The sequence below is a fragment of the Malus sylvestris genome, chromosome 15 (assembly GCF_916048215.2).
Source record: "Malus sylvestris chromosome 15, drMalSylv7.2, whole genome shotgun sequence".
NCBI lineage: Eukaryota > Viridiplantae > Streptophyta > Magnoliopsida > Rosales > Rosaceae > Malus > Malus sylvestris.
The window spans coordinates 45,985,053-45,999,853 of record NC_062274.1 but is presented as its reverse complement, the minus strand read 5'-3'; the positions used below and the strand labels follow the sequence as shown (position 1 = coordinate 45,999,853).

The 14,801-nt window shown below is 36.3% G+C and overlaps 1 protein-coding gene and 1 long non-coding RNA gene across 9 annotated transcripts; one reads left to right on the top strand and one right to left on the bottom strand.

Annotated features, from left to right (window-relative positions):
• Nucleotides 1-1,676: 1,676 nt before the first annotated feature.
• LOC126602198 (uncharacterized) lies at nt 1,677-14,746 on the bottom strand. 8 transcript variants are annotated; one of them, XM_050269032.1, is made up of 5 exons: nt 14,235-14,746; nt 13,613-13,674; nt 12,753-12,813; nt 8,454-8,718; nt 2,113-4,770 (listed from the first exon to the last, which is right to left on the bottom strand). In XM_050269032.1, exon 5 carries the CDS (start codon nt 3,709-3,711, stop codon nt 2,842-2,844), a length of 870 nt encoding a protein of 289 aa, XP_050124989.1. In that variant the 5' UTR covers nt 3,712-4,770; nt 8,454-8,718; nt 12,753-12,813; nt 13,613-13,674; nt 14,235-14,746; the 3' UTR covers nt 2,113-2,841. The 8 variants fall into 8 exon arrangements, 3 of the variants coding, with proteins under 3 accessions (XP_050124991.1, XP_050124989.1, XP_050124990.1); XR_007616012.1 differs by lacking the exons at nt 2,113-4,770; nt 8,454-8,718 and adding an exon at nt 12,512-12,588 and having other exon boundaries at nt 14,235-14,649; XM_050269034.1 differs by lacking the exons at nt 2,113-4,770; nt 8,454-8,718; nt 12,753-12,813 and adding an exon at nt 1,677-2,103 and having other exon boundaries at nt 14,235-14,651.
• On the top strand, nt 4,779-6,474 carry LOC126602201 (uncharacterized). The gene is made up of 3 exons (XR_007616022.1): nt 4,779-5,037; nt 5,225-5,288; nt 5,406-6,474. It is a non-coding gene; the product is annotated as an uncharacterized LOC126602201 (long non-coding RNA).
• Nucleotides 14,747-14,801: the final 55 nt, after the last annotated feature.

The following is a 14,801-nucleotide window of genomic DNA, read 5'->3' as shown; positions in this document are numbered from 1 at the left end:
ATCTCACAAACAAACTTGTATCAGAGAGAGAAGTTTTGAAACCCAGAGATGGCAAATAACTTGTGAATTTAGAATTACAAGCTCTTGGAGCTTGTTTGAGACCATATAAAGACTTGACTAATTTGCAAACGTAGTTTGGATACTTTGAATCAACAAACCCTTGAGGTTGTTTCATATAGAACTCTTCTTCCAAATCACCATGCAGAAAAGCGTTTTTAACATCCAATTGTCGTAGTGACCATCCAAATTGAGCAGCTAGAGTTAGAATTAATCTGACAGTTGTATGTCGAACCACGGGACTAAAGGTCTTTGAGTAATCCAAACTCAGTTCTTGAGTAAAGCCTTGTGCTACTAACCGAGCTTTTTATCTTGAAATAGTCCCATCAGGATTCTTCTTAACCTTATACACCCATTTGCTACCAATAACACGTCTGTCATTTGGTGGAGGCACCAGATTCCAAGTGCCTTGTGCTGTCAAAGCATCGAACACCTCTTGCATGGCTAACTGCCATCGTTGATGAGAAGATGCTTGCTTAAAAGTTTTAGGTTCCTCAGAATCTATTATATCAACTAGGAATGAAAAACCTCCAGAGAAATCATTGTCAATATTCAGATACTGTAATTCAGGCAAATCAGCATAATATGCAGCATAATTCTTCCTAGAAATTGCTCCAGTTTGAAGCCTAGTTTGTATACTAGTGTTTGTAGGTAATACATGTACACCAGAGTGATGTGATGTTGGAGAAATAGGTAAAATTACCTGAAGTTGTGTAGGATCTAGGACAGGGAGCAAAAAAGTTATATCAGTTGAAGAAGAAAGAGTAGGACTTGAAGATGTTGAATGAACTGACAAGCCTTCACTATCCAATCCTTGTATGCTTCCATCATTATGATGCAATTTGTCATTACTGTACTCTTTCACAAAAGATAGCTGTGTAAATTCCAATGGAGATACCTCAGATGAACTCATAAATTGTTGACCAGATGATTAAGACATAGGTGCAAAAATAGGTACTAGTATAAGAACATAAGAAGTTTGCACTTGATTTGAATTATCTTGAAGTATAGGCATATTTTGAAGAACTAGTTTATATGGAAAAGTACTCTCATCATGAAACACATGCCTGGAGATAATGCATTTCCTTGAATTTAAATGAAAACATATAGCCCCCTTATATCCCCCTGAGTATCCTAAGAAAACACACATCACAGATCGTGGTTGAAGTTTATTTGCAGTGTAGGGTCTAATCCATGGATAAACTGAACTGCATTGCTAAAGATTTTTAAACCCTGTAAGTCTGGAAGTTTCTTGTATAATAGGTAAAATGGAGATACCATATTCAAAGTCTTGCATGGCATCCTATTTATGAGAAACACTGAGTGAGCACATGAAAAATACCAAAACTCAGATGGTAATCCAGCTTGTGTAAGCAAAGTAATTCCAGTCTCTACAATATGTCTATGTTTCCTCTCAGCAATCCCATTTTGCTGAGGTGTATAAGGACATGACACCATATGCATTATACCTTTTTTAGCAAGAAAATTCTTGAACCGTGTACTTACATATTCTCCTCCTCCATCAGTTTGCAAACATTTAACAGATATTCCAAACTGATTTAGTACAAATGCATAAAATTTGATAAAGACAGAGAACACATCTGACTTATTCACCAAAGGAAATATCCAAACATATCTTGTATATTCATCAACAAACAATACATAATACCTGTAACCATCTAGAGACTTTACAAGTGAAGGACCCCACACATCACTATGTATATTTTCAAATAGTGAGGTACATTTATTAGTTCTAGATGGAAATGGTAATTTGGACATCTTTCCATGAGTACAATGCACACATATACTTTGACTATAGTCTATACTAACTGGAACCTGAGACTGTTTCAGCATAGAAAACAATATGTCATTGGCGGGATGACCTAGCTTTTGGTGCCAAAGCTGAGACTTCACTACTTGACCCACTAAAGCTACTGGAAATGAAACTGCAGATTGTAAACCCTTGCTCTTTTGAAAAACTGGAATCTGGAACAATTTTCTTGGCCTACTCTTTTCTTGATACAGTATCTCCTTTGTCCGCTTGTCCTGCACAAAGAAATTAGTTTCATCACAAATAAACCAAGATTTATTATCAGCACATAGTTGCTTGACAGATAATAAACTTCGAGCAATATGAGGCACATGTAAAACATGTTTGAGGACAAGAGAACGATTATCAGTCTCTATAGTAGTATGACCAACACTCTGAATTGATAAATTAGCACCATTTCCTATTGTAATCTTTTCAAATCCCTCAAATGGCATGACTTGTGACAATCCAGTCATATCTGCCGTCATATGATGAGATGCTCCAGAATCAACAATCCAAGAGTCTGCAGGTCCATATTGAGTTGTTTGTTGTGCACTCATAGCATTGAAAGATGGTGATGGAGGATGGCCCTGAAATGAATAGTTTCTTCTATGAAAGCACTCAAGAGCTGAATGACCCCGCTTACCACAAATTTGACATTCAACCTGAAATCTAGTTGTAGAAACATTGTTGTTATTTCTGTGATAGCAGTTTGTAGCTGTATGCCCTCTTTTATTGCAAATGTGACACTCAATGATCACATTAGTTCTTGTATATGTGTTCCCAGACCAGGTAGAGTTGCCATTATGTCTGACATTCTTTCCCTTGAACCCACCATTATTTCTATAATTGTACTGTCCTTTTGAACCCTGAAAGGTTTTAGAACCATACTGACCTCCATTGATGTTAGACTGCTGAGAGTTAGATCCAGAAGGTGGAAAACCTCCCATATTACCAGCAAGACCATAACCAAACTATGGTGGATAAAACGGAACCTGTTGTTGAGGCAAAGGATAAAACGGAGGTGGGACAGGATATTCTAGTTGCTGTGGAGCTAGGTATGGAACTTGAGTAATGACACCTACTGTAGTTGTTGGAATATGACTATGATTATGAGGATTTGAAGTAGAACCAGATATAGTAGATCCAAAAGTCCCAGAATTAGAACTATAACCAGAACCATTCATATACAAGGCAGACAAATTTTGAGACAAGATAGTAGTGTCCCCTTCAATTTCTTTATCAGCACCAAGCAATTGAGCACGAAAATCTTTTAGTGTAATGGAAGATTCCCTAGCCAAGATGATTGTTCGAATAATAGCATACACTTTAGGTAGACCAGCTAATCCATGGATAATAACATCATTATCTGAAATGAATTCCCCTGCTGCATTAAGCTGATCTCTAATATTCTTTAACCTCAATAGGAACTTATCAATCATATCTATCCCTTTTTGGATTGTATGCAACTCAGTTTTTAGGTGATTCACCCTTGACTTAGACACCGAAGCAAATCTATCTACTAGATTGGTCCAAGCATCAGCAGCAGTCTTACAACCAAGAACATATTCCATAGCTTCATCAGAAAATGTAGCCAAAAGAAGACTAAGTAAAGCTATATCTGTAGATTCCCAATCTATAAATGCCTGTGTAACCTCCTTAGTTATGCCTAAATCTGTATGAGTGACAAATTTAGGAGGACATACATATGTGCCATCGAAATGACCAAAGAGCTTGTAACCTTTAATCACTGACACAAATTGAAAGGACCATTTTGCAAAATTGTCATCTTTCAACTTAATGGTAAGCATACCAAGAAGACTATCCACTTTCGGTGGAGCCATGATTGACTACAGACCAACTAAGTCACACTGCTTTCTATACAAAAATAATTATGCCTTTCACCAAGTGATTGACACTCTTCGATTTCTTCCGTTTACCAAGAAATTGACACTCTTCGAATTTTATCAACAAGAAAGAAAGACTGATACTTTCTGTTTGAACAAGAAAGACTGATACTTTCTTGAATTCACCCAACACCAAAGAAAGATTGATACTTTCTTGAAATCACACAAACTCTACCAAGAAAGACTGATACTTTCTGGAACACACAAGATTCAACAAAATTATTGAACACAAGTACAATTTAGAACACATAACAAATCCCCAAACTTCATCACGAATACAATCATCATCAAACACATCATATTTCTTCAACAAATCAATTACTCATAGATCAATCATAGAAATCGCAACAGAAATTTATCTCAAGAACCAATTAGATATCACCTGAGAGTAGCAGATTCACCAAGAACGCTTCGCAAAACCCAGATCGAAAACAAATCGTCGAGCAACCCTATGAGGCAATGATGAACCCAGATCTTTCAATGATTGCAGCGGAAGAACCTTTAGGACCGACTACGGCAGCAAGCCAAATACGGCGATGATACCATATTAATCTCTGAGGAAACAGAATGCTAGCAACAATGGAAGAACTATGGAACTGAGAGATGATATCGAAGAAAGGAAGAACAGAGAGAAAGACTTATTATATTTCTTTATCAACAACATACTAAAGCTTAGAGCAATACATTTCAAGTTATATAGTATTCTCATCTTCTATACTATTACAAAATTACCCTTCAACTACCTCTACTTATCACAACAATACTAACTAACTCATTATCTCTAAGCTTGACAATTGTCAGCTATTAGCTATGTGACATGTGTACAAGGGAAGAAAAAAAAAGTAAAGCATTAGTTTGTGTAAAATTATATTACTGTCAATGATTGAAGACCAAATTATTTTTTCATCTTTTTTTATTGATAAACAGAATTTTGAAGAGCTAGAACCTTACTTTGGGGTAAAAAAGCTTTCCCAAAATAGTTGGACATAAAAGCCCCTGAAAAAGAATTCAAAACTGGCTTGAAATTGATGATAAATAGTTTAAAAGGATATTTCGTAAGCAAAACGCAAAATAGAAGTAAAATGGAGAAAGAGAAATCAATTAGAACTTGGAAACTGAAGAAAACTCCCCACTACCATGTTCGACACAAAAGAATTCTCTCAAACAAAACTGTCGTACGATTTCTAAAAAATCCTATTTCAGTACAAAAGTTATTCAATTTGAGAATCAAACTTCCTTTCTCAACCCCCTCCAAGCAAAAAGGTAATTCTTGTTTTCTTAATGAAATTCTTTAGTTTCTGCAATGAGTTTTGTGCGTTTCTTTTGAAATTATTCAATTGCTTATGAATGTCAGTCTTGCATACAATTGGTGATTTTGTTTCCCATTTATTTTGCCTTATTAGTATGTGATTTTTTAGGAAGTCTACTACTATATTTTCTTTGTGTGCAGGGCTACATGTAGAGTTCCATTCAAGCAACCAAGTTTTTATCATCCTTCTTTGATCTATTTTTGAGTAAAATTCTTCACTTAATTGCTTGAATTTGACTGCAGTTTGAATATTTATTTCGCGTCTTCCTTTTCTTTTTTACCTCCGTTTTATTGTCAATTGCATTGCTCAAATTTCATGCAGGGTTATGGTTAGAGTCCCCATCACGCGAAACTCCATGGATATGGTCTTCCGAAGAAGCAGAGTTGGTCATAATGCAGTCAAGGAAGCATTTTTGGTTCTTAGTAATCTGTTATTTGCTATTGCATTTTAAGTTGATATCGTTGTTTTTATTTCAAATTTGATAATGTTCGTTTTGTAATTTTTTATGTATGAACCAATTTTTTCCTTTCAGTGACATATAGTAATTAGGTTTTGATTAGCTCCATCTTCACCATGACCAAAGGCAGTGTTCAATCAACATAAGCATAAAAAATGATGTTTGTCAATTAATAATCTCAACCAGATATATTCTCATTGTGTTCTGTCTTTATTGAGTTTCTCATAACCTTAAAATAAGGTGACTAATTGCTTTGAAGGCGATAAGCCTTTTTCTCTTCTTTGATTCTACTCATCAAGCAATTTGTCTTGCATGTTTGTAAACTTAGCACAGACTTGCCAACCTTAAATTTGTTGCAAACTCAAGATACTACCACAAATAAATTTTATCCTTTTCATTTCTGTTTCACTTTTTGTTTCTTTTTTTTTCCTCTATTTGTGTTCAATTAGTCATCATATTGTAGAGTGTAGGAGGCATTGATAGATTGTGAAAAAAAAAAAAAAAGGTGATATTGAAACATCAAATTGTTTTATGGTGTTTTTGTTGATTTCGAATGGGTTTAAAGCAATTTGATCTATAAGATATTTTATTTTGGAAAAACCAACACAAATCATTTTCCTTTTTTCGGCTAACTAAACAAGCAGTTTTTGTGGTTCCACTTCTATAATCTCTAAAGCAGCAAGATTCGAAAATCAATACAAGATGTTGGCTGCTAGTGCACGCTGAATGTGAGTGTTAAAAGGATGAGGCTTCTATAATTGTCTAGGCAAAAGGTACGTGCTAAAAGTAAGATTGGCCAATGTATTTGAGCGTGATTTTGTTATGCAATGTATTGCACATGCCTCTCTCTCTCTCTCTCTCTCTCTCTCTCTCTCTCTCTCTCTCTCTCTCTCTCTCTCTCTATATATATATATATATATATATATATATATATATATTTATAAAATACTATGAGATGGTTGAGTTTAGATTTCATCATGATATATCCATATGCGTATTACTATAAATGATTATTGTGAACTACGAATGTCTTAATCCCTATTTAGGGTACGTAGGCAGTCTAACAAGACGTTAGATGCAGCCATATAATAAATGAGACTAAATAATCGGGACAATAGCCTTGTTTGGGGAATTGAACAATGTGAGTGACATTGGTGGGAAATGTGAGAATTAACCTTATGATTTGGTAGTAATTGTTGTTCATAAATCAATGTGTGAAGAATCAAGGAATTGAAGTAAGAAAAGGTAAGTAATGTTGATTAATTAAACTAGTGTCTAATTGGGCTTATCACCGATAATTATTCCCAAAAGTAAATGGTTCGAGAGTGGGGCGTTACAGTTATTACATTTTAAGCCATTTGTTATGTGTTTATATATCTGGAAATATTATGATATGGTTGAAATTTAGATTTACATCCTGATATATCCATATGTATATTCCTTGCACATAATTATTGTGAACGCTCTGGAGTGCAAGAATGAACGCAGAGCACATCAGGTAAGTTCAGGTAAGTATACGGTATTAGTTGAATTGATGGGGTTATAGTATGACTACATTTATGTTTAAGTAACTCCGACACGGTCGTACAGGTTGCAATAGTAGGCAACTCCAGCATTGTCGTATAGGTTGCTTAGGAGTCGTACATGTGGTAATAGATGTATTTAAAGCTCATAAACCTGCACTCCGGTGTTAGTGCTCCCGCCTGTGGCCAGGGCACAATCCTTCACGTAATATTCACCTCCTGTACCATACGCTCACCTTGAATTCAAGGTAGGTGCACAGGCCTGTCGTACAGACTACTATAGGTGGTTTCGACTCGTAGGTGACTCTTCACGTGATCGTAGCACTTGAGCGTATTCATTTACACCTAGTCCTGTCGTACAGACCACTACAGTCGTTCTGACTCGTGTGCAGGCGTTATGCCGTATAGGTCATTATATGTGACTCCGGCTAGATTGATTGATAAGATATGAATATGCCGTATAGGTCACTATATGTGACTCCGGCTAGATTGATTGATGAGATATGAATATGTCGTACAGGTCACTACAGGTGACTCCGACTTATATGCTAGCAATGATTGATGAGATATGGATAAGTCGTACAGGTCACTGGAGGTGACTCCCCGACTTATGAGCTAGCATATGTGATGAGCTAGCATATGTGATGAGCTAGGTAATGAACTAGTATATGTGATGAGATATGGGTAAGTCGTACAGGTCACCCTAGGTGACTCCGACTTGCGTACTAGTATGAGTTATTAATCGTCTGATTATTTGATATTACTTATGAGATGCTGTGTTGTGGTATATTATGATTTTCTATAAATTATACAGGTGTTGCAGCGATGGGTTATAATGTTCTATATGGTTTTTATTAAAATCTTATTTACAGGGCCACTCACCCTTGTCTTGTCTTCACCCTCCAAGTGTTATCAGCTGAGCTTTCTTATCGTCGAAGATTGGTGGTGATTCTTAGTATTGAAGATTATTTCGAAGGTACGATTCTTAATTCACTCTTCTGTACTTACTTATGCTCTAACGTCATGTGTGAAGTGGGTTTATTCTCGCTCACCAGTGCACTCTGGTATTTAGGCACTCCTAGGTTTAAATTTATTCACAATTTTTCCACATTACCACACTTTATGGCTTCATCACCTTCCAAGTGTCGGCCAACACAGCTCGATTTGGAGTCCTAGTGGATATTCCGGGTCGGAGTGTGTCAGTTTAACTCTTGATGGGTACCAGGTCTTGTTTGAAATTAGTGACACGAACATATTTAGTTAAGAACAAATCACACTTACAAACGAAATTTAAATGATACAAGAGTAAATTATACAATTTGCATAAACTAAAAAATATAAGAAAACCGACATGATGAACGTGATAGAGGCTTGTCGTTTCGCAGTTACCTTATAGACGAATTTAGCCTATACTTTCGTTCTTTGTAGTTTTTGTAGGTGTCGTCTGTCAAGATACAACCATCAATATTCAAAGTCCTAGCACAAAGGCTTTTAATTTGAAGAACTCAAGTGTATCCTTATTTCCAAAATATTACAGTAGAATAAGTTCTTTATCAGAGCAAAATTCAATGGTTTGCAAAGATCACGTTGAGGGAGTTTTAAGTGTTAAGTGTCCATTCAGATGAGGCATACCTTCGTAGCAAAGTTGCAACCACTGAATTTCAAATTTCGTAAGTCGTTATAATCCAAAAAATCATCCAAATTTAAAAATAAAAACCACACATTAATAAAGAAAATAAAAAAATTTCAAAGGAGCCCAAGAGCCCTAAGGCTGAAGGCCCAATTTCTCATAACTCCAAGTCCACAATCCACTCAACAATACATAAACTAGCTTGGTTTTGTAAATTGACACTTAAAACTGTGGTAAGACTTATGTTAACTATGATTTTGCTCCACCTTATCCGTTTTAGATCCTGTAGATTTGGAAAGAGAATGATAGACGGTTAGACGAGTTGAGATTGTGTTAGATGAGAAAGATAATAGTTAAATACTTTGTTTTTTTTTTTTTTTTCTACAAGAGCCTGTGTGGTTCAAGGCGGTTTAAGGTGATTATACCACAATTCCATTGAAAACGTAAATATGGACAAGCAAGTTTTAGGAAAAACTGGCATTTGGCTTGCGGATATTAGGGAATATTTAATCCCATTGGTTTATTTGCGCATGGTGGTAAAAATCAAATTTTTTTTTTAACAAACGATAGCGTTAGCTGATTAAATAGTTAGTTATTACTTGTTAGAGGGGAAGGGAATCGATGGGGATCAAACATGCATCATGATGCATAGACATGACTGTTACTTGTTAGAGGGGAGGGGAATTGATGGGGATCAAACCTGCACCATGGTGCGTAGACGTTATTGTTTTCCATCATTGCGGTAAAACATCATTTGCAAAGAGAAATTCATTTATTTAGAAGGTTTATGTCATCGACCACTCCAGCTAGTTAATTTTTTTTTTGAACAATCTATATAATCTACACTAAGAGGGAATGATGAACTTAGCCTTACAATGAACTTTCAATATTGTGGTTCAAATTTGCTTTTGATCAGAATCAAACCTAAGATTTCTCACTTACAAATAAAGATGAATATCACTAGATCGTAATACTAAGTGACAATATTTTTTTTATTTCCTCATATACAATATTATAGAAGATAAACTTATCAAACAATTCCACCAAATCGAGTAGTACATATATGCTGATTGCAGGCCTACTGAGTTAGAAATGTTGACGGATTAAGTTCGTTCCATATGTAACCTGACAAATGTTCGAGCCTCTTCCAAATGGGTCATTCCCTTTAGGTATGTCATTTAAGAAACGGGTCAAGAAAAAATAACGTTGAATGTTAACTGGGTTTTTGTCAACAATCCTATATATGTTAGGTTTGTTGGATAAATATCAACAATTAATGATAAATTTATATACGCTAATAAATAATAAATGCAAATAGATAAATTAACAGAGTATGAACAAAACAAAAATACTAAAAACAACTTGAAGATCGAGGTTTGCCCGCAATGTCCTTGAAACAGAAATTTCGTCCCTACTCAGTGCTTGTAATTCTAGGGACGTCTACTTCACCAGGATTCAACGATCTAAGTCAAAATTTCAGAACCACAAAATTGTGATCTATATATAGTAGGTTTATACTTGTTCGCAACAGGTATGAGAATGGGGTGCGTTTGTTGGAAGACATTTTTTTCAAAGTGGTGCTTTGCTCTGCTTTCTTTTATCAGTTCAGACTTCATCTGAAAAGATGAGTCTGTTGATAAAAAATAATTAATTAATTAAATTCGAAATTAATTAAAAATAATTAATTAAATTTTTTAATTTTTAGAGCCAAAGAGTCCCAAGGCCCAAATTGCATTCTTTTATTCTTCTGTAATTGTTGTTGGAGCAAATGATTAATGGACAAATAGCATGCATTTATCCTAAACCATTTTCAATGAGGAGTGATCCCCGTAAATGGGAATCAAACTTGGACCAGACATTTTTATCGTTTTCCTCAAGTTTCTTCTGCAAAAGAAGGATTCGAAATTCCACCCAAATAGTTTCGAATTTCTGTAGAAATTAAACCGAAAGTTCCATCATAATCTCTAAAATTTTGAAGATATTCCGCCGAAGCATCGATAGCAAACCGCTGAGGTTTGGCTGAAATGTTGTGAAAATGTTGGTTCAAATAATCAAATATACATTGACACCCCCCTTCGATTAGACCTGGCATTCGTGTTGTGTTTTTCGTGTTCGTGTTGTTTTCATGTCATACCCGATATCATAATGGGTCGTGTCGTGTAACACCCGTTAAAATAAACAGATAAAATGAGCCGACCCGATAATATTAACAGGTTGAAAGATCCCACATCGCCCATGGGTGAGGATCCTGTAAGCTTTATATGTATATTCCTATCTCTACCTAGCACGAGGCCTTTTGGGAGCTCACTTGCTTATGGTTTCATCGGAACTTCGAAGTTAAGCGAGTTTGCGCGAGAGCAATCCCATGATGGGTGATCCACTGGGAAGTTCTCGTATGAGTTCCTAGAAACAAAACCATGAGGGCGTGGTTGAGGCCCAAAACGGACAATATCGTGCTACAGCGAAGTCGAGCCCGAGATGTGGTAGGTGTCTGAGCTGGGATGTGACAATTTGGTATCAGAGCCAATCTCTGGCCGGAAGTGTGCCGACGAGGACGTCGGGCCCCTAAGGGGGGTGGATTGTAAGATCCCACATCGTCAGGGGTGAGAATCATGTAAGCCTTATATGTATATTCTCATCTCTACCTAGCACAAGGCTTTTTGGGAGCTCACTAGCTTCAAGTTCCATCGGAATTCCAAAGTTAAGCGAGTTCTCGCGAGAGCAATCCCATGATGGGTGGCCCACTGAGAAATTCTCGTGTGAGTTCCTAGAAACAAAACTGTGAGGGCGTGGTTGAGATCCAAAGCGGACAATATCATGTTATGGCGGAGTCAAGCCCGAGATGTGGTGAGGGCCTGGGCCGGGATGTGACACAGGTAATATGACTCGACCCGTTACCCGTTAAGAAAAATATATTTTAAACCAATAAATAATCAAATGAAAAACATAATACTAAGTATGTACATACCATATTGTCACATTCAAAACATAAAAACGTATTTTTCTTTTAAGTATATATTTACATACCCAAAATAAGAAAATAATAATAAAATAAAATAAACATTAGAATATTACAAAATATCAAATGTTCAAAAGATTTTCAAAATTAAGGACATTGGAACATTAGAACATTGGAACCTTGCACATTTTCTTTAATAGTTTCTTAATTAATGTAGAAGTGTAAAAAATATAGAAAAAAATATATAAACGCTCGTAATCACAAGCTTTACAACTTTCGTGAAGAGCTTAACTTCGAAATTCGCCACTATAATCATATAAATTATAGATCAAAATTTAACCGTTGATTGTTGTTTACATGTACACTTTATTTTTCTCATCAAATTTTGTTATTTCGGATTTTCCTTTTTTGAAAACATGATCCATTAGAGGATGCAGGAAGATGAACAGTTTGGATCGTTGATATTATGTTCAAAGTTTTACGTTAGTAAAAATATTGCTTGATGTTTATAAAGTTTCTACAAACTATATGACATCGACTCATATTTCAGTTAACCGTAAATATCGAAACGTGATATCAAAGATCTGAACCGTTCATCTTCTTACATCCGCTAGATGATCATGTTTTCAAAAAAGAGATTCAGTAAGAAGAATAAAGCGTAAATGACAATCGACGGTTAAATATAAATTTAAGGTTTATGGATTATAGTGTTGGATTTCAAAGCTAACCCCTTCATGAAAGTTGTAAAGTTTGTCATTATTAATTTTGCACTCAAATAAAAAACATTATTCATTAGGGTTTGGAGGATTTTAAAAATCTAAATAATGTAAGTGTAATCATTATCTACTCGTGGATGAATAATGATGAATCACGAGTGATACACCTTAACTAGGAATGTCTGTTAGGACTTCAAATCGAGCTGTGATGGCCGACACCTGGAAGGTGACGAAGCCATAAAGTATAGTGATGTGGAAAATATGAATAAATTTAAACCTAAAAGTGCCTAAGTATAAGAGTGCGCTGTGAGCGGTAATGAACCCATTTCACACGTGATTACAGAGCATAAGTAAAGTACAACAAGGTTAGATAAGGATTATACCATCAGAGGTAGCCACCTACACTGGGATATGCCAAGAATCGTCATCGATATGAAAGCTCAGCTACAAAAACATGGAGGGGCGAAAAACAGAAGGGTGAGTGGGTAAAAACAAAGCTTTAGAAAACGCATTTCTCTTTTTTGAAAGTACTAACCCCTCTCTGTAAAACCCGTATAGTTTCAAAAAAAATAAAAAAAATACTACATAAGTACGAAAACGAATGTATGAGTGCAGTGAAAATAGAAGTATGACATGCCACGATATCTTAGCAATAATAAATGTAAGCAGGTGAAATAAATCAATGTAAACTGATATATCAGCTGGAGTCACCTAACGTGACATGTACAGCTGAGCCTATAGCTCATCTACCAATTCCTGCACACAAGTTGGAACCACCTAATGTGGTCTGTACGACAGGTTGGATGTAAATAGATACACTTAAGTACTACGATCACGTGAAGGTTATGCGAAGTATCGCAAGTCACCTACGAATCGAAACTACCTAATGTGTTATGTACGACAGGCTGGCATCTGCCTTTGATCCAAGGTGAGCATGGGGTGCGGGAGGTGAACGATCACGTGAAGGCTAGGCCATGGCCTCGGACAGAGCACTAACACCGGGGTGCAGGATAATGAGCACTAAATGCATCTAAACATAACCATACACACTTCAATCACTATCATCAATATGCACTCACCTAAAGCTTACCTGGGCATCCGCATCGTCATGCAATAATATGCATATCTATACTAATGCACATGCAATTGACATGGCATTTAAAAACGTAAATCCATTTAAAACAATTTCTAGGGAAATGGAAAACATATATACATATATATAGAAAACCAAAAGCCCACTCACAGAACATGACGTCGGGTCGAACCCGCCTCGTAGCCTTCGAAGATCCTTGCAATGCGTTTCACCTAGAAACGAAACCATTATGTATTAACGTATTAACGTATAAATGAGTTTTCCAGATTTCTTTCCGTGTTTTTTCCCTAACTTTAGGAGCTCATTTCAAGCTCAATTTTCAATCAAATTCAATGATTCAAAAGCCAACTAGAAGCTAGGAATGTGGGAAACATGTTTGTACCAGCTTGAAGTCGAATAGTAGCCAGAGTTGACCGGGGAAATGGTCAGAAAGTGGCCAAATGGCCATGGGTCCAAGTTTTCCAGAATCTGGGAAATTTCATCCCAACTTTCAGAGCTAATTTCTAGCTCGATTATCAATCAAATTCGATGATTCAAGAGCCATATTAAAGCTAGAAGTGTAGAGAACAAGTCCATACTAAATTGGAGCCGATTTTATGTCGGTGTTGGCTGGAAAAATGACCTAAAAATGGTCAAATGGTCACGGCCAAAATTTCTAGAAATCTGGAAATTTCTTCCCAACTTTCATAACTAATTTCTAGTTCGATACTTAACCAAACTTGATGATTCAAAGGCCATTTTGAAGTTACAAATATAGAGAACAAGATCATACCAAAGTGGGGCCGAGATATAGTCCAAGTTGGCCGGAAAAATGTTTTGAAAGTGGCCGGATGGCCACTGTTCCTTGCTCAAAATCTGGGGATACTTTCCCGAGAGGTTTTTCTGCATTAACTCTACCAAATCGCATTTTGAAGGTTAAAGACTGTATCAGGAGTTCAAAAACGATAAGATTTGAGATTGAGGGCTCCTGAGGCTTACCTCTCCCAACCGAGATAGGTTGATGAGAGCTGGGAGGGTGGTTTTACGTGTTTGTTTTGGTTGCACAGAGAAGGAGGAATGAAAATTGGAGTGAGGGGATGGTCACGGCAGAAAAGAAGATGATGAGGGAGATTGAGGGTGAGGTGATGTCGGCTAAGAAGGGAAAAAGGGTGATGTGTGTGTTTGAATGACAGAAAAATGGAGTAAATAATACAGAGAAGGGAAGTCACGGTTCAACCAAAGAAACCTCCAGAAAATGGGGGAGAAATCTACCACGTGGCAGCCCGTGAGTGGTCCAAGGGTGGGATAAAAAAATCTCCACTTGTGAAATTACTACAATGCCCTTACATTCAAAAATTTG